Consider the following 25,631-nt stretch of genomic DNA (forward strand, 5'->3'; position numbering starts at 1 on the left):
CTTGTGGGGCTGTTGGGACTTGGGAGCTAGCTGGGTAGAGCATGAAGAGGGTGTGGCATTTGATTTTGGTTAACAAAATGAAGAATGCAATTAAGTGGATCATTCCTCCTGACAAAATGGGGGAATTCTATTAATATGCCAGTGGAGAGGCCTAACCCCCTTGCCTTGAAACTACGTAATGTTTGGCATGTTGGGAAAAAAATCTGATAGAGAAATGAGAAAAAGTATAAAAAAGAGGTTTCTCGGAAAACCTGTTTTGTCAACGGCGATTATAATACGTGTCACTAATTTTTAATTTACCTAACAAGTCTAGCTTTCTCTCTTTCAATTACTTTTTGAACAGGACTTGTATGCCTGCCAAGCATCTTGTAAAGAAACAGGGAAGTCCCCGCTTGCGTGTGACGGGGTACCAGGACGATGTTCCGTATTGTCTCTTGCAAATTGCGCCGAGTCGTTTTCTTGGTGCAACTGCCCCAATATTTCGGCCCCACCACTCGTGCCAAGATATACTAAGGTTACGTCGCACGATTTTATATTGCAGGGTTTTAATTTCTTAAATCATTAACAAGAATGGTGGGGAAATCACTCTATGGCTAGCAACAACAACAAAAAATCAGTCTTAATATTTTTTTTATGTTACGCTCAAAATACTGTTTAAAATTTGGAACATGTTATTATAATATTGAACGTTTGATACTTTTACGTGAGAGAGTGAAATTTTAGGAACGTTATAAATTTTGTGATAGACAAGTAACAGTAGTTGCGTTGCCGGATTAGAAAAAGAAAGGAAGGAAGATATCCTCTGTCCATTAACAGGTGCGTGCGTGGAATATGGACTATGGTTAGTGGTCCATTTTTGGGATAATCAAATTGGAATGGTATCTATATATTTATATACATATCATCTGCTTCAGGTGCTGGGATTGACATGTGAGACTGCGAGGCCTCTAAGGCCTGATCACTCTCAGGCCAGACACGAGTTAAAATTGAGATTCACTCAAATAGTACTTTCGGCTAAAAAGAAAAAGAAAAATATCTCCTCCTTTCTCAAAAGCTGATTCTCTTTATATTCACAAGCAACAAGCTCACGGATAGAGACGCGTTATGCGTGACTTCCCAATTTCCTCACTTGTATGGTGCTATTTTATTCGGATTTTGCAGGCCACAAATTATTTAGCTGCTTTTTTTTTTTAAAAAAAAGGACCTGCTGGGTTGCTTGCAAGGAAATAAATGCAAATAAATGCGATATGTAATATGTCATTTTTTGGTGAAATGTGTATATTGTATAGTGATTTATTTTTATTTTGAATTAAAACAGAAATATATCAATAGTTACTAAATTAAAATGTGTGTCAAGTCTCAACAGAGGAGGGAGGTAGCTGGGGAGTGGCGACTCCAAACGATAGCCAAAGGACATTTGAGATAAAATGTCATGACAGGGCAATACAAAAAGGAAAGTAACAAGGTTAGAGAATGTTCATCAAATACACTTAGAAACTTTTGGCCTTGCAACCAATTGCAAGGTCCTTCTTCTTTAATTCGTGCCTCTTATTCGATGGCATGGAATGTGATTAATCATGTCCTGCGTCAGACAAATAAACGCGGCCCATTTTCAAAATACACGGCATACTATTTATATATTAACACGTGGCCCAATAGATATGGACATATACAATAAAGATTAAAGAGGTCGGATCAGTGCTGATGCTATTTTTGACAGCAGCAAGGCTCGTGATGGCATTGATTGGGCCGTTTTGGTCCTTTCGGGACAGCTAATGGTTCGTTGCTCTCATAGAATTAGTCCATGCATTCGGATTCAAGTTGCGGAGGAAAGGTAGGGAATGACAAAGTGAAACTCACCTCAAGGGAGAAGTATGACGGCAAGATTTAGCTGTTGGATTAGGAGCAAAAATAAAAATTTAAATTTAGAAATTTAATTATGATTATAGACTAATCAAATTTATTTAAATCAAAGTGAATAGAAGAAGTGTCTTTTTTTTTATATATCGAATTTTCAAGTTTTCCTCAAGCATTTGAATCTCAACAGTTGATAATGCATATCAACTCTCTCTATCGATATCTATAAGAACAACTATAAATAAGAAAGTATGTTAGCGCTCCAAACATTCGTTCATTCTTTTAAAAGTTAAATTTTTCTTTTTCTCTAAAGTATTTTTGTGGCTCTTGCTGTGCTCTACCATTAGAACTCTTTATCACTCTTTAGAAACGTGTCCCTCTCTATATTATATATAGATTAATATTTTTGTCTTCCTTTTTAAATTTTTAAAAATAATCATAATTATTTCAAAGATTATATCTCGAGATAGCGAAGATAGAATTTAATTTATCTTATAAATTAAATTTATAATATCATATCTTTTTTGTATTTATCTTATAAATTTTAAATATAGAACTCATATAATGTCCTCTAATATTATGTTAGTTATTAAGTTTAATATATCATATAAAACTAAGTTTGAAACTAACACAATATAATATAATAGATAATATATAAATACAAATAATATATATCATATATATATATATATATTTCAAATATATAGAATATTATATTTTATATTTTATATAAATAAATAAATATATATGTATAATTTGTTCACTCCGGATAAACATTACATTTATTAAATTCAAACACATTTTCAATTTAATAAACTCATATATTATAGTTCAAGTTGAGTTGTTCTTGTGTGTAATCTTATAAGCCCATATAGAATTGGTAGTAGGTAAATAATGATACTAGCGCACAAGTTACAAGTCACTTCTGACAAAACATTGTGACTAGCAATCCAATTCACACAGGGATTAATGATTTGATGTAACTTATTACATAACCGTATCATATTTCTCTTATCATGTGATATTTTTGATCAAGTGAATGTTATGAAATTATCAGTCTCCTTCACTTGACCATTCTTTCTCAATTTTTAAGTGGACTGATTATAATAATGAAAAAATTCTTTTTATTATAACATGGCCATACATTTTTTTTACTCATCAAGAACCCTGTTAATATCTCTCAATTAATATGAGAGATAAATTTTATTTTGACTATTTATATTCCTCTACACGAATATTATTAAATTTAATCATAGCCTTTATGGTCGCCCAATTAAAAGTAACTTTTAATTGGGTCAAAGTTTAGTGGTCATGACGCAGAAATCTATAATGATCTTAGGTTGAAAGGCTTAGAAACTCATTTACATATAAGATAAGTTTATGATTTGTACCATACAGCTTTCTTATAACGGGTTAGTTTAGTATCTTGCACCCTTTCAATTACTTACGATTTTAATTTATATCTCTATAATTAATCCAAATTATATAAGTTTTGTTTCATCTATAATCCTTTATGGATGACCGACCAAGGATATTTAAGATAATCATTATAGTTTGTCTAAGGATATAGTTATTATAGTGAACATGTAATTAATATAATAAAAAAAATTTATTAGATAATAATGTCTATAATACAGTGATTGATCCTCAGCACAACTTTCAACATCAGTTAGGTAACGAATTGAAAGGGAATTTTTTGACTCCCCTAAGTTCCAAAATTTCTCAGCAAAGTGGGGAAAAGGGAGCATTTTTCCTCTACTTCCTTCTCTTCCAAATCTTTCAATCAAACACATCATAAGAGGAATGCCTTGACAAGCAAAACAACTACAAGTTTAAAAATATTATGTCATACATTTTTTGTTCCAAATTATAAAATAATTTAAAATAATATTATACATACTAATAAAATTTAATAATGATACTTTATAAATATATTTTTTTAAAATTAAAATATAAATTTTTAAAAATATATTTAATTTAATATAACTTTAAATCTACAATTATTTGAAGAGCAATATTTAAAAATATTATTAATAAAATTTTATCTTTATTAAATTATCTTATATTTTAAAAAATGACAACTTCTCCAGTAATATCTTATAATTTAAAAAGTAGAAAGTAACTATTTGATGGTTGACGTGGTTCTTCCGCGTGGTCATATGATTTTTGATGATCTCTGTGTTCCGTCTTCCTTGATCAACACTTTCCTTTGTTTTATATATTTATGATTTATCGCTCCTCTTCGTTCTGCCGCTTCATTTAAAATCAATAAATGTTTTGCCCGTCCTTCTCTCGCTGCTGCTTTTTAAATGTTTATCCTGATGGTGTTCACTATCAGTATTTAATCATTTTGGTAAAGAATCGCACCTGTTATTAGGTCTCCCTTCATAATATCATTATTCCCATATTTCTTTTCCCTTATTCGATTTTAATTGTTGGTAATGGTATGTATGAATGCGGTTTGGTCATTACGTGCAGATAGAGTTGGTGCGAGTTTCCTCAAGTTGCTCGAGCCTGGCTCTTAATCCAGCGACTCACGCGCACTACTGATCATTATACGGGGCTTTAATATTTGTGTTGTTGACAAACAAATCGCGTCTACGGTTTTCTCTTCTCGCGATCACGCTAACTTGCCTCTTTCATCACTATTCACGATGGCACTGTCAGCAATTTAATTACAACACACCTCTCGTATTGGCGTATTGCATAGTCTCGCTCTCAAGCTAATTAGCATAAATGATTTCTTTCCTCTTTTTTTTTTCCTTCTTCTCTCCCTTACAAAAATTGTGATTCTTATCCGTTCACTTAACATATAAAAGATCATCCACGCATGAATTAATTTTTATTATTTTTTAATTCACGTGCCAAACCACCACTCGATTATAACATCTGATCAATGTAATAATAACTGTTAAAAAACATTGTTCGATTAATATTTTCTGACAGTTTTTTTAAAGATAGAAAACATTCTCAAATTTAAATACATCCAAAAAGTAAAATAATGTGTTTATTTAATTGATACACATTCATTTAAAAATATAAGATATTTTTAATTTTTTAAGATATAATTATTTTTTTTAAAGCGTTTCTATTAATGAATAATTTTATATTTATTATAAAATATTTAATAAAAATAAATATAAAAAATAAAATTAATTTAAAAATAAATAATTATTTTAATGAAGAATGAAATTTAATTAAAAAGGTTTTAATAAAAAGTGTAAACAGTGAATCAGCGATGCAGGAAAAATAGCATCTGTACTCTGTAGCATCAAGCACTGGAGCAACTAGCAAATAGCGAATAGCAGGGAGTCGGGTAGGGGGGGGGTGTGGGGCGGCGATCGCAAACGAGAAACAGGTGGCGGCTGATGATAGCTTCTCTTCACTTAACTCGCCCGCGTGGGTCCCATCATCCAGGCTGTCCAATTTCTACCCTCCCTCTCTCTATCTGTCTTCCACTAAACTGGCTTCGCTTTTTCAGTCTCAGCCCACGGGGTCAAGTCCCCGTCTCCACCAATAATCCCTCTCCCTTCCTCTTCCTGAGCACCATGGATCCTCCTCTCTATGGTGTCTCTACCCTCTTCCTCCTGCACTTTCTCACTCTTTTACCTCTTCTTATTGCATTGCCTCACACTCCCACCTTCAATCCTCCTTCTCCTCCATCTTCCTCTCAGATCAACTCCAATTCGGTTCTCGTTGCCCTTCTAGATTCCCATTACACCGAGCTCGCTGAGCTTGTCGAGAAGGCGCTTCTCTTGCCCAAGCTCGAGGGCGCCGTCGCCTTCCATAATATTACCATTTTCGCCCCCCGAAATGACGCTCTTGAGCGTCAGCTTGACCCCGAGTTTAAGCGCTTCTTGCTGGAGCCCCGCAATTTGAGGTCCCTGCAGACCCTTTTGATGTTTCACATTGTTCCCAAACGAATCGGATCCCGTGAATGGCCCTCTGGAAAAACCGCCTCCGCTCGGCACCGGACCCTCAGCGACGACCACTTGCATATAATGAGCAAGGGCTCTGGGAAGAAGGTTGTTGACTTGGCCGAGATTGTTCGCCTCGACGACGTTGTTCGCCCCGATGGCGTCATTCACGGGATTGAGCGGTTGTTGATTCCTCGATCGGTCCAAGAGGATTTTAATCGCAGGAGGAATCTGCGGGATATCTCGGCGGTGCTGCCGGAGGGTGCGCCGGAGGTCGATTCCAGGACTCATCGTTTGAAGAAACCCGCACCTGTACCCGTGGGGGCTCCACCGGTACTGCCAATTTACGACGCCATGGCGCCAGGTCCTTCGCTAGCTCCGGCCCCGGCACCCGGCCCCGGTGGTCCCCACCACCACTTTAATGGAGAGCGCCAGGTTAAGGACTTCATCCATACGCTCTTGCATTACGGCGGGTACAATGAAATGGCCGATATTCTGGTGAACTTAACATCTTTAGCCGCCGAGATGGGAAGGTTAGTCTCAGAGGGGTACGTCTTGACCGTGTTGGCTCCCAACGACGAGGCCATGGCCAAGTTAACCACAGACCAATTGAGTGAACCGGGCGCACCGGAGCAGATAATATACTATCATATCATCCCGGAGTATCAAACCGAAGAGAGTATGTACAATGCCGTCAGGAGGTTTGGGAAGGTCCGGTACGATACCCTGCGGTTGCCGCACAGGGTCGTGGCTCAGGAGGCGGATGGGTCTGTGAAATTCGGGCAGGGTGAAGGGTCAGCGTATCTGTTCGATCCTGATATATACACGGACGGCCGAATTTCGGTGCAGGGCATTGATGGAGTTCTTTTCCCCCAAGAGGAGGAGCCTAAGACACAGCGCAGAGCACCCCCTGCTGTTAAAGTTGCGACCAAACCAAGAAGAGGTATAGTGGTTCTCTCTACGATCGGATTTTCCTTTGCTTCTTTTTCCCTGTTCTGAATGCTTGTTTTATTTGTTTGTATTATCAATTGCTCATGCGTTTCTGACTTAACCTTCAAGGGCAGTTAGCCAATCGCGCGCGCGTGTTTAGGAAATAATTGAGGATTGAATTCTAGACAAGTATAATGAATTTGACAGGGGCAAGTAGTGATCCTAACAGAATTGATGATCACGGAGCTTTCTTGTTGGGTGCGCTGAGATTGTAGCTTTGATTTTGCCAGGCGTATAATTTCTGGAAAGGTGGAGTAATCTAATGTTTCACGGTGAGACAATATAAATTTTAAAACTTGTTAACATTTAGGAATTTAATATATTTTTAATTTTATCTATATTAAATATACATATTTTATTAACTTTTTTTTCCTCTAATATTTAATATAGGCCAAATATTCAAATAGAGAAATTTATAATAAAAATTTGGGGAAGTAATTTGTAGGTAGGATAAAAAGAATTTCCTTTTCTATCTGATAAATAAAATCAGAGGAAGTGTGTACTGCCGCCTTAGACAAGCGAGATGTATAAAGTCCTGCGCCTTAGACCAAGGATTGCTCATGCTTGGGAGGTCTTTTTTTTCCCCCTCCTTTTGCTTTAAGGACACATTACACTCCCTCGGAAGAATGCTTCCCCACTCACACCTACCCAGGATTCGAAACCGCCATCCCTCTCATTTAGGGGTGGCTAAGGTGCCACTAGGCCAACTGGCCTTTGGCATGGTTGGGAGGCCCTTGACTGTAGAAGTCGCGAGGCATTTGCCGAGTTGAAGGTTGGGACGGGGTGAATATACTCCTCTCATCCACAACCCACCACCCCGTTTCATATCATGGCATATTATTTTTTGTAAAATTTTATAAAATATTACATTTTGTACTATTATAATTTGTAAAAGATGTTCTAGGTTATGACACCATTTCGAGACCGTGTAGTTAACAGTAGTTTAGTTGCTTGAATGATTTTTCTTATCCCAAGGAGTCGGTTCCCTCATCCCAACATGCCCATGTGATTGATCAATAAACGATGAAGAAATCATGACGCCAGTCTGTGATTCATATGAATCATATCCCGCGAACCCACCCTCCGTGAATCAGGTTCCGCAACAGTCTGGGTGACCATTTTACACCCTCGATTTAGTTGTTGGATCATATCTTTTATGCCTCTTCAGATATATATCTATCTCATATTTTAGTCAACTGGCATGTCTCTTTCTGCGCTTCACATTTTGATTCCTTCAACTTACATAGTAGAATTGATTATAAGATCCACATTCAGGGTCGCTGAATTCTCATGCTTCAATTATCGTCTTGGTTGTGAGTTGTTTTCTTTTATGCACAATACTAGTGGTCCAATGAATTTGCTGTCAGTTGACTTAACATTTTATCTCTTCTGATTGGATGATGCAGGGAAGTTGCTGGAGGTAGCCTGTAGTGTGCTTGGAGCTTTTGGACAAATCTGCTGATGGAATCGCTTGAAAAAAAAGAGTAGATTTATGGAAACAAGTTGAGTTGTGGGATTTTCGTAGGAACTCTGACAGGATCATTTTTTTTTTTGTCATTTTGTTTTACAAAATGTAATTAGATGTCATTTTTTGATTTTTTATTTTATGTTGATTATGTGTCTCTGTAGCCTGGGTGCAATAAACAATCTTTGAATACGACACCCTTCACGGGTCCATACTTTTTTTTCCCCACTTAGTTTTGGGGTGAATCAAACAGGTACGTCATCTACTTCTTCCTAAATATACGAGGGACCTTTTTATTAGGAGTTATCATTAGCTAATACTCCTTTTAGTCTTATTTATAAATAATAAGTATATTTTAAAAGATTTATTTTATCTCATTTATAAATTATGGTATAATTTTTTAGATGATATTTAAAAAATATTTTTTAAATTATTTTTTATGAAAGAGAAAAAATAATATAACATTACTTTTTAAATTTGTTATATAAAGGGATAATTAAAATTTTGTATATTTTTATTTTTTATAATAATATTAATAATATTGGTAGAAATGATTTATTAAAAAAAAATATATGAGAAGTATGCACTGTAGCATTATTTTATTTGCTTCCAGCTAGTGATGAAATGGACCTTTGCTGGGATTCGATTATCTTTACGAATAAGACAGCGTGCCTAATTTTCACCAAAACAAAACAAAAAAAAAAAAAGGGAAGGGGGTGTCGGTGGGCAGCTAATGTATTGCGAAGCTGGGTTGTGTTTGATTTAAGAAAAAAGAAAAACTTTAACAAACTTCTATTTGGTTTAAAAAAGAACGGGAGAAGGGCCAATAATAAATTAATAATTTTATCTTATCAATTTTAAATTAATTTTTATTTTTGTTTTGATTTATTATTAAAAATAATTATGTTATATTTTAGTAACTTTATTGTTCTAAGGATATAAATGTATATTAATAACAATTTTTTAAAATAAATATATTAATATTATCTTTTATAAAATTTTAGACAAAAAAATTTATATATTAATTTTTGTAAAGTGATAACATTTATTTAATTATAAGAGAGAGGGGGAAAGATAATGCACCTAATATCAAACACACCTCAAATTTTTAAAAATAATAAATAAATAAGTAATTTAGTCATAATTTTTTTCTCATAAAAAAAATCCTAAATTGGAGAAGGCTAGGAGGGGATGAAAGGGAAGTTGCTCCCCTCCCTTTCCCTTCAATTTTTTAACTAAATAAAAAACTCTACTTTCCTTCCTTTATTAGATACTAATCAAATAAGTGGAGGAATGCAAACTCTTCCCTCCCCCCTTCCAAAAGCCTCCAATGTCTCTCGACAAAATCTCCCTGCATCATGCAAGAGCAATATTTATTCATTGTTCATTGATTTCCCAACAAATTTTTACCTCTCCACATGCCTTTTTCCTTGGAAACAAAAGGAAAATGTGTTTCTATTAAAATAAAGTTAATTACTACTAACTTATCCCCATCTTTTTCTTTCAAAGATCCATTCTTTCGTTTTTTTTCAATCTTTATTAATTACGTCAAGGTCAAAAAAAATCTTTAATTACGTCACTCCCATTCAGTTTTGTTTTTCCAGATTTTTCTTCCAATTTTATTTTTATAAGTTCCCTTCATTTTTCATTTTTATCAAAAACCAGTTCCTATGTTAAGTGTGGGAAAAAAGAGAGAGAGGCTTTGCATGGCTGTAAATACTTACTAAATATGATCTTGCTCAGTTGTTTTTCAATATCAAAAACTCACATCGGTTTGTGTCGGAAGAAAGCTTGTAAATGCTTCTAGGACCAGGAGGGATTACTGTTGAAAGAAATAATAGAAAAACCAAATTATCGAGGATTAAATCGAGAGAGAAATAATTTTTGAAGGATTAAATCTAAAACTTCATATTGAAGTATGGAATAACTTAATATCATCAATCAATATACATACATAAAATATAAGAAAAATCATATTATTTATAAGTAAAAAATATTACGAATTATCTTCAACCTTATGCAACATCGTAAGAGGTAAAGAACAAAAAATATAACCCTTGAGTAGTTGACATTGAAGTCATGTTTAATTATTATCCTACTCAAGGTTCATTTCTCCTCTTTATTAACGTTGAGGTCTCTTTCACTTGGTTTCATTCTCTCATTTAATGTTAAATGATTCTTCGTGACAGTTCTGTTGTTACAGGCCAATTCGCCCATGCCCATAATTCACACAACCCCTCATGGGTCAAGAAATCAATGAACAGTGGAACGCTAAAAGGTGTTTGTCATCACTTATGGGACACAAACTCCCAGTTTCCTTTGAAATAAAAATTATACGGTTTGACAAATGACAAGTCACAAGACAAGACGCCAATGTGGATAAGAAGACAGAAACTAAGAGCAAAAACGGGCCCGTCGAGTAGGACAACAATTGCTGTCAACAGGCCCACGCATTTCCTGTAGTAAGCATCTTTTACGATCGAACCTCGTTGCCTAAGAAAAAACAAAGGCAGAAAGAAAGAAAAGATTACCGTAGAACGAATGACAACTGACAGCAGAGGAGAAACCAAATCTAAAGTTATTGTTTCTTTTGTGTACTTTGCAGCATGTTAGGCGTTAAGTTTATAAAAGTTCTCTTCCTAAGGAATATCTTGCTAAACACATGAATCACATACCAGCTAGTCGTGCTTTTGTATGGAGTTAAAAGCGAAGTATGTTTTTATGACTAATAAATAACGCCACCCCTTGCATTTTTTTTCAACACATCTTAATTTGATTGATGATTAGAATCTCCTTTAGAACTAAACATACAAAGAAATTGAAAGCAATAAATATTAAAAAAAAAAAGAAGGATAGCATCCCTCAAACTAAATCTCCAGGATAAAAAGGAAATCAAAGCAGGTGGATTAAGTAAAAACACCCGAGGTTAACAGATCAAAGTGAGAGACAAGTATACATGTAACTGCAAAGCAGATTTAAGATGAGGAACACGCAATCTTTATATCTACAAATCTTGATAATGAAATAAAATAATCGGAAAGAACATAGAATCCTAAGTGTGTATGTAAAATATACGTTCGACACATGAATCTACACTCCAACAGTAACCTCATCCGCTACATTCGCTGGTGTCGTGGCTGTAAGCTGAGCACTGTTTGGGGCAATGTTCTCCTCAGATTCAACGGCCTCCGATGTTTCTCGGCGTTCTCCCTTACCGTTTTGGCTGATTTTGGCACTACTTTTACTGCTTTCAGATTCCTGAGCTTGAATTTTCCTGTTTGGTCTCTTGGGATTCACATCTTTGTCACACCTTATCTTGGCCCTGGCCGGATCATTCTTCTGCTGTTTCACACGCGGGCTTGAACAAGATTTTTCATCTGCATCGTTATTATCAGTCACTCCAGAAGCCTTGTGCCGTCCAAGCTTTGGAGATTTTGCTCGAGTCGTTGGAATCTACAGCAACAAATGATGTCACAGGGAATAAATATATATATATATAGATATGACATTTAATGAAAGGGAGATATAAGAGATGGGAGGAGGAGAGAAATACTCAAAGAGTTGTACCTTCTTGAGTTCAACTTTCGGAGGGGGTTCCTTATAGAAACTCGGCATCGGAGTGGCTTTGAAAGTCATGGTCTTCCTTAGCTGCTTGATCTCTGCCTCCTGGTTTTCCTGCAACATATTCAACATGTAAATACCAAAGCACAGGACAGAAATACTTGCAAAACCTCCTGGTGCTGATGATACCTTTGATTTCGCTTGCAAGTCAGTTTTCTCTGCTTCCTTTGCCTGGATTTTCTCTTCCAGCTTGGAAAAAAACTGCTAGACCAAAGAGAATTAGTGAGCACCATTTGCAACGTTTGTATTAAAAAAAAAAAAAAGTGTAAGGCTGCAGCAAAAACCTCCTTTCGCTTTTCAGCTCGTTCTTCCAGCCTGGAGGAAAATCCAACCCCATTGCCCTTCCGTCGAGGAGTACCACTTCTGATAGCATACATACAAAATCAACAATCAACAATTCTAGCCACATAAACCCAATAAAGGAAGACAAGTTATCGTAAATCATACGAAGTAGTTGAGTTAGCATCATCATCCTCTATATTTGGCTTTGCAGTTTTTGCTGCGTCTGAATTCTGGTCCGCGGTGGTTCTGTCACAATGTCCAGAGGTCAAATATAATATATTCTAGCATTTAACACGGACCACTCTTCTGAAACTGTAGTTTTCCATTACGTATCTACCTTGACTGGAAAGAAAAAATTTAGTGAAAATTATTAACTATCAGATATAAGATTGAGGTGTGACTTACAGGGATGTCTCAGATGCATGGCTTTTAGCTACCGCATTCACCTCAGTAGTCCTTCCAAACTGGTAGGGCAACACAGATCTCAGATACAAGGAGACCAAAGCTATGAAGCTACATAAACAAAAGGCACCCAAGGGGAAACAAAGATTTACCACAGAGCGTTTGAAGCTGGGCTTGGATGTCAAGGAAGCTCTCCTGGCAAAATTCTCAGGCTTTGTCTTTACTTCCTTTGAGTTCAATTCAGAGTTTGTAGACTTGATCGATGGACGGACAGAAGCCTCAGCTCTAATCTCATGATCGTCAACGCTTTTCTTCATAGCTGCCCCACGAGCTGTTTTGGCTGGGAATGAAAGGCTCTGAGAAATGGTTGGCCTTTGTTTCTGAGGCATCGAAGTCGAACCTTTCAAATTGGGTTTATCTCTAACAGATTTGTTGTTCTTTGAAGCAATACCAGTTTCCTAAGCACAGCAATTTGGAATTAGCAAAGTTGCCCACATCATGCAATGTAATTCTAAATAATCATTACAACAGTAGACGTGGACAACAATTCTGATTCATTACACAGAGTACCTTGGTAGTACGTTTTGAGGATTTACTTGCAGAAGAAGTTACAAGGGCTTCGCCTGCAGCTCCAGCAGCAGCAGATTTGGGGCCTTCAGCTTCAACTGTGGGTTTGTCTGCTTCGTTCTGGCTCTGAACTTCTGTACCATTGCAATCCTTGTGGTCTTCCTTGTTTAAATTCTCCTCCCTTGTTTCCCCAATGACACGTTTCTCTTCCTCCATAGCAACGCCATTTTCAGATTCCATTTCGTTCCAGAAACTCAGGGAAGACAGTAAGTTGCGGCACGATCAGCTGGAAAAGAATAGCCAAAGATATTCATAGTCTTTGAGACATTTGAACGTGATTAAGCACATCTACTACTGATGCGGATCAAGGGACATGGACACAAAACTCTGTATGAGAAGTAGGCAATAAATGACTACCAGTACCAGACAAAGAGTTATAGTCCAGAGACTCATAAACACAAGAACCAAAAGATATTATTATAGTGTCTCACAATCGGGAACTTCTCCATGTGCTAATAATATCTACATCTTTTTCAGGAAACGACTTCCTGAATATTCCACAAAAATTTAAGAAAAACGAAAAGCATTCAGAGGAACAGAGTTCTCTGCTCCGCCGTAAATGGCAAACTCTGCAGAACGTTTCGTTGAATCCTAATGTCACCAGATCATAACAAGCTCTTAAAAGATTTGAACTACAATGCAGACACTCTATGAACAGACCTTTTCAAGATTTGTATCCTTTACACAATTTCTGATTCTGAATGACCAACCCTCATCATCACTCTCGCGCCTGCTAGATGATCGCTATCTTTTGAAATGAAAGCATTCAAAAAGAAAACTATGGGAATGGATATGAAATGATAAACGACTCCCACACATATTCTGTTCGGTTCACTAGTTTCTGCATTTCAGTCCTCAGATTGCCATGCGGCACCCATTCGGTAAGAAAAGAAACGAAGAAGAAAGAGAATGAACGGTCAAAAGCCTAACGCAGACACGGACAAGATGAGGCGAGCAGAGCACGATTCTTGAAGGAAAAACACATAGAATCTACTAATAGAATGTCAACAGAGTACAAATCAGGGCAACAGAAAAACAGATTACATCTGGAAAACAAACAAAACGGGCGGAGAGATAACAAACTGTTAAAAACCAGAAAACAATTCATCATACCTTAGAAACTGGGGTTCTGGAATATTAGCCTCGATGAATCTTGATTTATTGATAATAGGGATGAGAAGGGAAGAGAAAGGAATGGAGATTGAGGCGAAAGTTGAGAAATTCGAAGACGGAATTATGTGGGAGATGGAAATCAGAGAGAGGAGAGTTGAGAGTGGCGATGGATAGGAAGCAGCGGGTGGGATTGGGGGGGGGTTATAAGTGGGAATCGAATGGGATGGAAAGATGAAGATGAAAGGGGGAGTTGGTGAAACTGGAGTTTTCGTTGAAGATATGGAGAAGACAGATTCGTGGGAAGAAAGCCCCAAGTGAGACGAACTTTCAATGAACTGGAACAGATAGATTACTTGGAACTCCCCACCATCATGACTTTTCTGCCACTCGTAACTCTAACCGTCCATGCAAGCAGTTATTTTTTTCCCCCAAAAAAAAGTTGAAAATTGTGGAAACAGTCTGGTGTCTTGTTTTTGGTTTAACTGTCACCCCAAGAATTTTGAGGTGAAACTACATCGGTAGAATCGAAAGGTGACATTTACCCGGTGACTGTATAGGAATGATGATGAATTCGGCCTAATATTACGGTTCAGACAATTCATTTCATTGAGCAATAGGAATTTCAGCAGCCAGTTATGAACAATAAAAAAGTTGTAACTGATCAATCATTGCTCTTCATATGGCGTTTTGATGATTTTTTTGGTTTTTGGTGTGTTGATGAAACCGAGCTGGCGAAAGATATTTGGTGCAGACGAAATAAAGGTGATGGAGAGGATAATATTGATATCCGGGGATCAAAAGGTTGAAGAAGAGAGGTTTGTCCGTTTGTCCGCATGTACTGAACTATTTTTTGGCTGAACATGTACAATCCGATCAATGACAAATCACCATACTTTTTCTTCACTGGACTTGTGTTTATGGTCATGTGCTCAAATAGGAACTTGCAAATGAAATCCAATATTATTCACCGCCTCCAGAATTGAACTAGAGACAACATAGCTCATCGGAAAAGTGCACGTTCTGTAAAGCTGAATGTAAAAGATACCTGAAAGGGTTAATAATGGAGGGGAGAAGGGCAGAATGGTAAAAGAGGGCAGGGGAGAACCAATGATTGAAGGAGCAACAAGAGGCACTGTAGGAGAACGTGGGAATGTAAGGAGGGAGGGAGAGCAAGGGCTGGGAGGATGGGGAGGGGCGTACCGCTGGGGGGTGACGTGGCAGGAGCGAACAACATGATTGGCGGCACGTTAGGCCAACCTCGACAGGAGCCCCACCAAGTGCTCATGAGCTGTCAGAACGTGGGATGATCGGACGGTCGTGAAGATGCTGAACACGAATCGGAGCCGTGCATGGGAGGGCCCCCGCTTAGAGGAGGGTCCTCCGTGGAGAACAGGAATATCGTATTCACAGATAAGAGGACGGAGAGAGAATTAATTTGCTTTTTGCATTTGTTTTGGGATTTTGCGGGGCGTGCGCTGCATTCAACGTCAGGCCTAACGGAGAAGCGCTACGTCTGCAGGAGCGTGTGTTGCACGCGCCAACATTGCGCCGTGGATAAGAATGACACCCCGACCGACCTCCTTCCTCGGATCCCTTCCAACGCCCTTCTCCCGACATCACATACAACACTCTAATCCCTCGTTATATTCTAGTATTACAAATATTTTTGGTAGAATAGTATTGTGTTTTTTTTTTTGTTTGGAAAAAAAAAAGATCTGATGGTGTGCTCAATGGCTAGTCTAATTAATTAAACTTTAGCCACGAGAACGGTTAGGAGAGTATTTTCCTCAAGTTCAAAACGGCACGAGTGGAGAGACGGGGACAGTAGGGGGGTTTTAGGCTCTACTCGACAAGTTCCCCTGATGGTAGCTCAAGTGACTTTTTAATCTGTATTCTACTTCCGCGATCGAAGAATATCCGAGTCCCTGATAGCAGCTCAAGTGACGAGGTCAATAAAGTCGAGTGTTGCTAGGCAGTGGTTAAGTGTTAAGATACTCCCAATACATTAAAAAAAAAAAAATTAAATAAAGTAAGGCTTCAATTCAACTTGATATTCCCGTATGCATCGAAATTGGATGGGTGGCCATGAGGTTCCATCTTCAAAGGTAATATTCCTTATGGGGGTCGAATCATTTTAAAGAGGACACCATCAAATCACCTAAAGCTGAAAAAGGAAGAAAAATAATTAAATAAAAGGGCATACGTGTTGCGGGCATGGTGTCATGAAATCTGAGGTAAATGTTCGCCTGTAAATGTGCATGCAGTATGGTACATCTGATAGAGAGAGAGAGAAAGAGAGAGAGTTGATAGATTAAGACATGACAATGAAAGATTAAAATTAATGAGGAAGCTGAAGTAGGGAGGAAGGACGATGATTGGAGGTGGGGAGATTAATTAAGGAAGATCACCCGAAAAGGTGAAGAATTAAGAGATGGGGTAAGTTACAAGTAATATCAGAAGACAACATTATCACATTATGTCTACTCCAATCATCAAGTTATGGCTCTGCAGTGATTTTCGTAGGTTCCTCCATTCTTCACAGGTCGCTTCACATGCTTCTCTCTCTCTCTCTCTCAAACCTTCCTCCTCACACTTCTCTCTTCTTATCCAATGCATCCCCACTTCCAATTTAACACCGTCTCACTCAATCAAATAAATTTTCTGTTGATGTTGTAGTATAATAAAGGATGATTAAGCGTACACTTCAAATGATAATGTATTTCACCTTGATTTTTCAACTTCATTATCAATCATCATTTCTCATTAGAACAATTAATTAATTTCGGACTCCAAACACAGTTGCCAAGAATATAAGTTCTTTATTCTAATATTTTTTGGTCAAAGAAAAAGGGGAAAGGATAAATATTAACGATAAATTAATTTACAACAAAATTTTCCTTCCCTGCTTTTTAAAAAAGAATTTAATTTAATGTTCTTTTAAAGTGGTTGATGATTGCCGCATCATTTGAGGACTAGTATTTGGGACATCCAGTATTACTTACAATGATTAACTAACCAATTAGGTAAATTAACCTCGATCTCTCTCGATAATTGCAAGTTGCGACTATAGCATTGTTGTTATAGAGTGATTGGGTCATGAACGACAAAGCTGGAATCTGACCATGGCTGACAGGTCACTGCCACCAATTCCTCAAAATCTCTCTCAACAGACAAACTATGATTAATTAAACCCCAATCAACACATGAACATAGTTAATAATCCCACCCCAAATCTTAACGTCATTCGTTAGACAGCCAAATCCCACTTAATAATGGACCCAACTCAACCGCCTCATCAGAAAAAGTATATCAGATATGCACCATCCCTTCAATTTCATGATACTGATTCCTCTGCATTTTCGTATATATTTTCAATTTCTACCCAAACGTCTAATCACATTTATGAATTGAGAAATATGTATAACCACTCGAGGTGGTTCCAAATATGCCTGTTCGTAATTAAGAAAAGAGGTTACGGTCTGAATAATACAAAGGGACACCATTAGGAAAGGCATTTATATATTGAAGAAAATCATAAAGCAAAAGCCAGCGTGATGGAGGAAATTTGGAGAGTGACAAAAATAAATAAGTACATAGAATGAGATATGCCAAATCGAAGACGCTGACAGGGCAGTGTTTTCTGGCACACATCACGTTCCCATGGCTTCACAAATAATCAAAAGAATGTCAAAATAAGACTACAAGAAAGAGTGTAGTGTTTCCCCCACATAAAGGAGATTGTGCATATGCAGCCAATAATTTCCCACCACTACCATTTCTGAGTGCATATAAACTGAACCAAAATTAGGTCTCTATGACTATGGTGTTGTGATTCTAGATTTTCCCCCTCTTGTCTTGTCGCGTTACTCTTTTCAGACAATGAACACAATTTTTATCACGTCAATTGAGGTAACGATAAGTTTAGGTAATTTAGTTTTTTCCTTAAAAAAATTCTCAGATGCAATGTACTAAACTAATCAAAGAGAGAATGATGCTGTGCCAAAATAGTGAAAGGTTGTGTAAAGGCATCCGATTACTTATCACTAAAGAAATGGGTTTGGGAATGATGGGAATGAGGTGACAAGTGAAAGTTGAATAATGCATGTATATGGTTATTAATTAAATCTCCCTTCCAATTTAAACGAACATAAACATACAGCACTCTAGAGTTTCTCGAGCGCAGATTTTGCCTTTCACACATTCTTTTTGTACATGTAGAATGTAACCCTATTTTACTGCAAGATGATTCAAAAGTCCTGATTAACGACATTGGCATTGATCAATGAAGCTATTTGTCACCGACCGAACAATCTCGGGATGTAATTTTATCAGATCCATTGAAACGTTGTTATCAAAGTGACTCTCTAGTTCACAGTAGAGCGTGCATTTGGTGGCCCAATTCTTCTCCTGCAATAATAGGGAAGCTATTCTAAACCTCTGAACCCTAGCTAGCACACAAGCATATGACAGATAGACGTCAAGTCATTGCTTTCATGCTAGCTAATCTTGAACCACATCGTCCTTCACTCTACGAACATGCATGCACTCGAAGTTCTCTCTCTGTATTAGATTCTAGCTAGTGTGATTCCAAGCAATAAAAGCCTATATAGTAAAAGAATTGTCTTTCCTTTCATAATCTACATTCAAGGGCAAAGCCCCGTGAAAAGAAAAGAAAAGAAAAAGAAGAGTGTTGTTCTCTGAATGTCTTAACATACTGATAATGGCTCTCTGCCTGCGATGCTAATACTGTTATTTCCCCCTTACACCCTTCCGGCCCATATCTGCATTGCCTCTCTGCATCATCGCCACAAATTCATCGTAGTCTATTCGGCCATCCTGAAACCGTAACAAACGTAGGTGAATGATATTGCAATTAATGAATTGTTTGGAGCGTGAAGGTTATACATGAAGTATTCACTCACATTATCTTGATCAGCCTCACGCATCATCTCCTCCAAGCGATCATTTTCCAGACCGAGTTCTTCACAGACTTGTTGAAGCTCGTCTTGAGTGATGTAGCCGCTTCCGTCTTTGTCAAAATAATGGAAAGCAGCGACCAAGTTATCTTCTTTCTGAGCTTTGTTTTTATTCAAGGTTGCTGCTATAAATTCCGCGTAGTCTATTGTGCCACTGTTGTCAACGTCTGCCTGTAATATAGTTTAACAACACAAGAATTAACAGTCAGTCATAACCCATACTCGTACAGGGATTATAACATGAATGTACTGATATGAGATATGATGTTTGTTTTTTCGAGGGGAGATTATTTTCCGAGTTACTTACTGCTTGCATTAGATTGTGAATCTCGGTTTCATCAATGTTAGCTCCAAAGGCTTTCAATCCAGCCTTGAGTTCTTCAAAAGTAATCTGGCCACTATTGTCCGTGTCTATCATCTTAAACATTTCTTTCAACCCTGCAATTTCTTCTTCGGACAGGTTCTGTGCAATAACCTGCAACCACCCAACAATAAGCCACATTTACAACTCAATTTACAGAACAAAATCACCTGAGCTAGCAAAGATAACTTACTCTAAGAGCCATTTTTTTGAGCTTGTCCATTGCAGAAAACTGCTTCAGGCGAGTCAGAACTGCAGGGTCAAGAGGCTTATCAGGAGCTGATCCATCGACTCGAATCCAAGGATGACCTGCATCAAATCACAGCTTTGTTATCTTATGTACAGTAAAGTTGTAGCATTCCTCAAGATAGTTGTTTGAAATTATAATAAGTAATTCTGATAATAAAAAGCTTAATATTTCATCATTTTTTTTTTTTGCAATTAATTTCAGCTTGTCTTCTTAAGAAGATTATGTCCTTCACGTAAAGTATAAGCAAAGCATGAGAAAGAGAGTATAGAAACTTACAAAGAACTTCATGGGCTGTTAATCTCTTGCTAGGATCTCTATTTAGCATCTTCCTGACCAAGTCCTTTGCACATTCAGAAATACTAGGCCAGGGTTCTGACTTGAAATCAAGTTCACCGTGCAATACCTCCTTAAATATCTCTTGCTCCGTTTCTGAAGATTACACTTTTTAGAATCAGATTCAAATGATTAAAAAAAGAGAAAGGACTGGATCATCATGTGCCGGATATTGCATGAACTCTTACCAGCCCAAAACGGAGGCACCCCGCTTAACAGAATGAATATGATCACACCAGCACTCCACACATCAGCTTCTGGACCATAGCGCTTCTTCAGGACTTCTGGCGCAACGTAGTATGGGCTTCCGACCACGTCATTAAATATATCCCCTGCATTAACCAGGCATTCATACCAATGTTACAGACAGAATCATTGATGCAGAAAGTTCCCTTCTTTCACATAGCATCAGCTAGTAACGATTGCTTGCCAAACTCGGTAATTAAAGATGGAGTCTATCTTTCACTGCTTTACGATGACTCAATCAGGATTCAATGTTCAAGCTCACTTGTTATTCATTAAAGCAACTATCCAGAGAGAAACGTTAAGTGAAAGAGGAGAAATATAGGCAAACCTGGTTTGAAGAAAGCAGACAAGCCAAAATCGATAGCCTTAAGGGGAGAATCCTCCTGCTCATTAACGAATAGAAAGTTCTCGGGCTTAAGATCACGGTGCATTACTCCAAGGGAGTGACAAGCTTCAATGACACCGACTACAGTCCTGGCTATTTGAGCTGCTTTTCTCTCAGTGTAATGCCCTCTCTGCACAATCCTATCAAACAATTCACCACCTGCACAAAGCTCCATCACAACATGAACAGCCACGGCATCCTCATAAGCCCCTTTTATGGAAATCACATCAGGACACCCTGCCAAGTGATGCATTATCCGAATCTCCCTCCTCACATCCTCCACATCTTCCTCTGTGATCAATTTCCTCTTGGCTATTGACTTGCAGGCATACTCTTTCCCCGTGTCCTTTTCCACACAATGGAATGTAGTCCCGAATTGCCCATTCCCAAGCTTCCTCCCCAAAGTGTAGAACTCCTTCAGATTCCCTGTTTTCGTCTGCAACACGGACTCTGCTTTAAGCCCCGCCGCTGCTTGCCTCTTCACATTGTACGGCTTCTTTGGTCCCGAAGATTCTGCTTTCCGTGTTGTTCCTGTAGTTGATGGTGCTGCCACCCTCGACTCCTCCACATGCCTTATGGGTTCTGAAGATTTTTTGGAGTCTGGGACTTGGTCCTTTTTGGTGGCGTTGTCAAGTACTGATTTTGGCTCGTCCTTTGCGATTTTGACTACCTCTGGGGGCTTGTCAACGACCGTGTTTGAGGCATTTGGCTCATTGTTACTTGGTGCTGCATTCTCATTTGCTTTGCGGTCATTGCAAAGTATAAAATTTGAGAATAGAGTACAACACCCACTTGAATTCGAATCCTTAGGAACTTCTTTGTCCTTTGAAGTTCTCGATCCAAAACAGACACAGTTGTTTCCCATGTCACGCTACTCACCTGTTACGTGTTTTAAATAGTCTTTCCCGCACATTTTGATGTTTCCGAGGAATACTCGAACATTGCAATGGGAATATTTCGTGGGCCAGGGAAACACGAAGGTGATCCCCCAAAATGCCCAATCTATTCTGATTATAACTCCACCAAAAGATGCAACGAATGCAGGATTTGAAGGCGTAAAGGAAGAAACTTTCAGGTGATTGAAGCTGAAAGTTGCGATGGGGGAATGAAGGAGAGGATAAGGAAAATGAAACCCAAACGAGAAACAGAAAAATGAAAACGAAAAAAGCCAACTGACAGGAGAAATCTTGACAAATCTCTGGATTTTAAGAACGATTTTACGATCCTTAATCTTCCTCTCCAGAATGATACAGGCACGAATTAGGTAAGAAAATGGAGGAGGGAAAAAGATAGATAGAGAAAAAGAATCTGGACATTGGGTGTTACGGGTATTTCCGTTACAAAGATGTTCCAAAATTTTGGAAGGGAACGCGTATCGAGGCGTGAAGTAATCGGATGGCTCTGAAAGATTGGCCCGCCACATTGGACGGTCCAGATTTTCATTAAACTTCGTCAAGTGTTCTGGCAGCCCGCAGGCGGTGCTGGTAATTCTATTTCTTGTTTATTCTTTATTAATGATATTGTATTATTAATATTAACATCAATATAACCCAAATACGTTATTGCCAAGGCGTTAACACTAGCCAGTAGTATCATAATATTTGAATAAAACATAACTAGTTTTGACAGCGAAAGTTATTAAGGCGCACACAACACCACGATTTCGTCACTAACTACACACACAAGCAAAGAATTTCGTCACTAACTACACACACAAGCAAGAATCTACGAGACATGTCCAGGATGGCCCTTATTTTTGGGACTTCGCCAACTAAAATATGGCAACCGACTTCCATTCTATATTAATTGATTTAAGGATAAGTAATTAGTTTGTAATATGTTTAAATAATATATAAAATTATAATTTGTAATTTATGTTTTAATTTATTTGAAAGAATGAAATTATATTTGGTAAGTTTCATTCTCTCCATTTTTGAAAGCATTAATAACTGAGAAATTTTCATAAATATCAAATTCATTTAAAATTATTTTAAAATCATTTATCTTAAATCAACGGCGTAGATTGTTACATGTAAATGAGAATATCATTAATGAATGTGCGACATTCAGGTTCATAAAATATGCCCATGCTCAAAATTCTTGGGGGCGAATTAACTCCTCTTTGTTGGCGCAAGTTCCAAGAGCGTGAGAGTATTGGTCAAGTTCCAAGAAATTTGAATGAAGCATTAAAAATTTGAATGAACAACTAAAGATTGTCGGTTTGTTATCTCAGACAATTGATGTTAAAAGGAAATGATATGATCCTGAAAATCATTTTATTCATCACCAACGATTTCATTTCAAGGTTATGGCATGAGTTTAGTTGACCATAAAAGTTTGGAAACAAGGGGAAGATTGAGAGATGATATGCAATTGAATTTGAGGGCAAGTCCCCAAGAGTTCAACAAGTTTAGGAGTTCTTAAAAAGTTACTTTTAAGATTCGTAGCATTCATGATCGCCTACTTCGTCGATATCTGATTATTGAAGGACGTTGTTCAGATTCCATTCAGTGGTTAATGACAGCTCAATCAACATGTTTTGAACACTGAAGGATCGATTTAATCGTAGTGCAGGCATTTATAATTGATTTCATATTTTAACACAAAGAGGGGATTTTTATTTTTCTATATGTATACATCTAAAATCATGAAGCGGCTCAAATTAAACTAAACGTCCTTAGCCAATGCAGACAAATCAGCATCGATTGCTCCGTGTTGATGATCATTTGGTTTGGGAGAGGCTTCTGGAGTCCCTCGCCTTCCAGAGGGCCCATCAAGCATGCGAGGAGCCTTTGCAAAAACATCCAAGAAGCCATTTTTCATGTCTTCAGCTGCATCCAAGAACCGAGATAGACCGTCGATGATTTTCCTTTCCATGGCTTCCAAATCACTACGCAGCCCAGGGAAGTGAAACGCCCCAGCGTCTGATGGACCAAACTCTGAGGACCCTCTTTGCAGGACTTGGTCTGTAACATCGTCTTCAGCATACTCGTTGTTGGATTCCACCACTTCAACAGGCCTGAGGCATGGGAAAGCCATTAGAACTAGCAAGGACAAACATGCAAGTCAGGACAGGAGTTCGTGGCTTGTTCCTATTTCCAGAAGGATTTATCATTTAAAAAACCTAAAAGCATACTAAATCAGGAAAGTCAGGTTCTATAAGATAAGCCGCAAATATCACCTCTAGATCAAACAACAATAAGATGCTCAAGTACAGGACTCCTCGGCCTTGAATACTTGTCCACTATATCATCACGCCTACAATGTAACAGCAACCAAGCGCCCACCATAGAATGTAAAACCATTTTTACTCGCTCTCTAAAATGAAATCTTACAGCAATGGCTCAATTCCAAGCCATCATCAGGGCGTCAAATAAAATCAACTTGCATTCGAATTTATAAGCAGATGGGTTGTGATTACCAAGAAAAAAATCAACTGGGTCATAAACAATCCCAAAAACTTATGACTAAGAATTCAAGTGGCAACCGTCAACCATATAATTCACAACAAAGAAGAGTTCCATTTTCCAGTTGAAGAGAGAAGGGACAACAACTTTAAGTGATATCTAGTCTAGTGTCCTGTATCATCGGGCCTAGGTTTTTACCATATCACTCAGATACCATGTCAACCAGTTGCCCCTGATTCTTGCTTTCCTTCCTATTCAAGTCCATTTGTAGATAAATAATTAGAGGCTTTCTACGTTTCCGCAACAGAAAAACCATGAAATCAGTAAAGAGAATAAATACCCACCCTGGATCATAAGAACAATAAAAACAAAGGGTACAGCCGTTTAATGCCAAATCTTCCTTATGTTTTTTCTTTTATAAAACTACATCTCCGAGTTCTGGCAACTATTTCCAAAGACTTGCGTAGTTTACGTGTTGGTAACGTTCCCTACTTTCATATGACTTTTCTTTCTTCCAGGCCCTCCCAACAGCTATAGTTTTAACATAATTCGCCAAGGGGTCATATTATTGTTGCTGATATAAAATGGACGTATAACCAGAGTTGATAAATTGCTGTATTTTGTACAAAATAGAAGGCATAATAAAATCGGGAAGGTAAAAACGAACGAAATTATTGTTTATTTATATTTTCTATTTTTTATGTTTCTAGTCATAGGCTACTAAAAAAGGAAAACAAAACAACAGTAGGACACAGGGAACCAGGGATGTTGAGTTTAAAATCTGAATCAATGTTCCGGCCAAAAAAATCCAAACCAATGGACAATAAAAGAGACACCCATTTGCCTAGATAAATTAAAAGGAGGAAATCCAGATAAAGAAATAGAGGAAGTCGGAAAAAAAAATACTAACTTTCCGATGCAATCCCTGAGAATCTCTTGGGATTTCTCGCATTTCCTGACAAACTTGCCAGGCTCAACCTCCTCCGTTTTGCACCGAGATTTCATGATCTTTCGGGTGGAGCATGGTCCCCCAGATTGAGCGGAGCTCCCGAATTCACGATTTTCACGAGATGATGCTCGTACTTGATCGTCGTCGTCTCTCCAAACCCATCCCATAGTTGGCCCGGAAAATCACACGTCCTCTCGGTCCCCAAGGGCTTTGGTTAATGGTTATAAGCGGGGCGTTTCGTTGATGCAGTCAGCAGTTACTTAGGCCACAGTTAAAAAGTCTAAAATATATATATATATATATATAAATTAGTATTATTCTTTCATAAAAAAAGAGCCCGAGTCATCAACTTTTTTGAGGTTTATAGGAGGAACATGCACGCCTGGTGGGACTCGAACCCACAATCGTCTGATTAGAAGTCAGACGCCTTATCCATTAGGCCACAGGCGC

At 37.8% G+C, this 25,631-nt stretch overlaps 4 protein-coding genes and 1 non-coding gene across 5 annotated transcripts; 1 reads left to right on the top strand and 4 right to left on the bottom strand.

The window, feature by feature from the left end:
* Window positions 1–5,323: 5,323 nt before the first annotated feature.
* Window positions 5,324–8,479, top strand: LOC129305849 (fasciclin-like arabinogalactan protein 15). The gene is made up of 2 exons (XM_054946003.1): window positions 5,324–6,717; window positions 8,171–8,479. Exons 1-2 carry the CDS (start codon window positions 5,406–5,408, stop codon window positions 8,224–8,226), a joined length of 1,368 nt encoding a protein of 455 aa, XP_054801978.1. The 5' UTR covers window positions 5,324–5,405; the 3' UTR covers window positions 8,227–8,479.
* Window positions 8,480–11,110: 2,631 nt separating this feature from the next.
* LOC129305850 (protein WVD2-like 4) lies at window positions 11,111–15,272 on the bottom strand. Its single transcript, XM_054946004.1, has 9 exons — window positions 14,275–15,272; window positions 13,105–13,387; window positions 12,687–12,992; window positions 12,538–12,596; window positions 12,298–12,378; window positions 12,135–12,213; window positions 11,980–12,051; window positions 11,797–11,904; window positions 11,111–11,682 (listed from the first exon to the last, which is right to left on the bottom strand). The coding sequence occupies exons 2-9, from the start codon at window positions 13,339–13,341 to the stop codon at window positions 11,320–11,322; spliced, it is 1,305 nt and encodes a 434-aa protein (XP_054801979.1). The 5' UTR covers window positions 13,342–13,387; window positions 14,275–15,272; the 3' UTR covers window positions 11,111–11,319.
* A 3,609-nt stretch (window positions 15,273–18,881) lies between these two features.
* LOC129305848 (calcium-dependent protein kinase 26-like) lies at window positions 18,882–22,073 on the bottom strand. The gene is given in 8 exon segments (XM_054946002.1): window positions 18,882–19,025; window positions 19,027–19,110; window positions 19,197–19,421; window positions 19,558–19,725; window positions 19,805–19,920; window positions 20,138–20,290; window positions 20,383–20,526; window positions 20,769–22,073. Coding segments are annotated over 8 exon segments (1,857 nt in total). The 5' UTR covers window positions 21,691–22,073; the 3' UTR covers window positions 18,882–18,980.
* Window positions 22,074–23,379: 1,306 nt separating this feature from the next.
* Window positions 23,380–25,433, bottom strand: LOC129305853 (fra a 1-associated protein). Its single transcript, XM_054946009.1, has 2 exons — window positions 25,143–25,433; window positions 23,380–23,844 (listed from the first exon to the last, which is right to left on the bottom strand). The coding sequence occupies exons 1-2, from the start codon at window positions 25,346–25,348 to the stop codon at window positions 23,493–23,495; spliced, it is 558 nt and encodes a 185-aa protein (XP_054801984.1). The 5' UTR covers window positions 25,349–25,433; the 3' UTR covers window positions 23,380–23,492.
* Window positions 25,434–25,558: 125 nt separating this feature from the next.
* On the bottom strand, window positions 25,559–25,631 carry TRNAR-UCU (transfer RNA arginine (anticodon UCU)). Its single transcript has one exon. It is a non-coding gene; the product is annotated as a tRNA-Arg (tRNA).

Source organism: Prosopis cineraria, unplaced genomic scaffold (assembly GCF_029017545.1).
Source record: "Prosopis cineraria cultivar Desert tree isolate PC_DT_omini unplaced genomic scaffold, ASM2901754v1 PC3, whole genome shotgun sequence".
NCBI classification, from domain to species: domain Eukaryota; kingdom Viridiplantae; phylum Streptophyta; class Magnoliopsida; order Fabales; family Fabaceae; genus Prosopis; species Prosopis cineraria.

Bases quoted from the DNA above. Each gene is read 5' to 3' on its own strand.
- LOC129305850 (XM_054946004.1), bottom strand. From the start codon at position 13,341: ATGGAATCTGAAAATGGCGTTGCTATGGAGGAAGAGAAACGTGTCATT. The intron at 12,597-12,686 runs GTAAATCTTTGT...TTGCCCTACCAG, and splicing joins CCAGCTTCAAACGCTCTGTG to TTTGGAAGGACTACTGAGGT. The intron at 12,379-12,537 runs GTAAGTCACACC...ACATTGTGACAG, and splicing joins CATGCATCTGAGACATCCCT to AACCACCGCGGACCAGAATT.
- LOC129305853 (XM_054946009.1), bottom strand. From the start codon at position 25,348: ATGGGATGGGTTTGGAGAGACGACGACGATCAAGTACGAGCATCATCT. The intron at 23,845-25,142 runs GTTAGTATTTTT...CCCATGCCTCAG, and splicing joins CTCAGGGATTGCATCGGAAA to GCCTGTTGAAGTGGTGGAAT.
- LOC129305849 (XM_054946003.1), top strand. From the start codon at position 5,406: ATGGATCCTCCTCTCTATGGTGTCTCTACCCTCTTCCTCCTGCACTTT. The intron at 6,718-8,170 runs GTATAGTGGTTC...TGGATGATGCAG, and splicing joins TGCGACCAAACCAAGAAGAG to GGAAGTTGCTGGAGGTAGCC.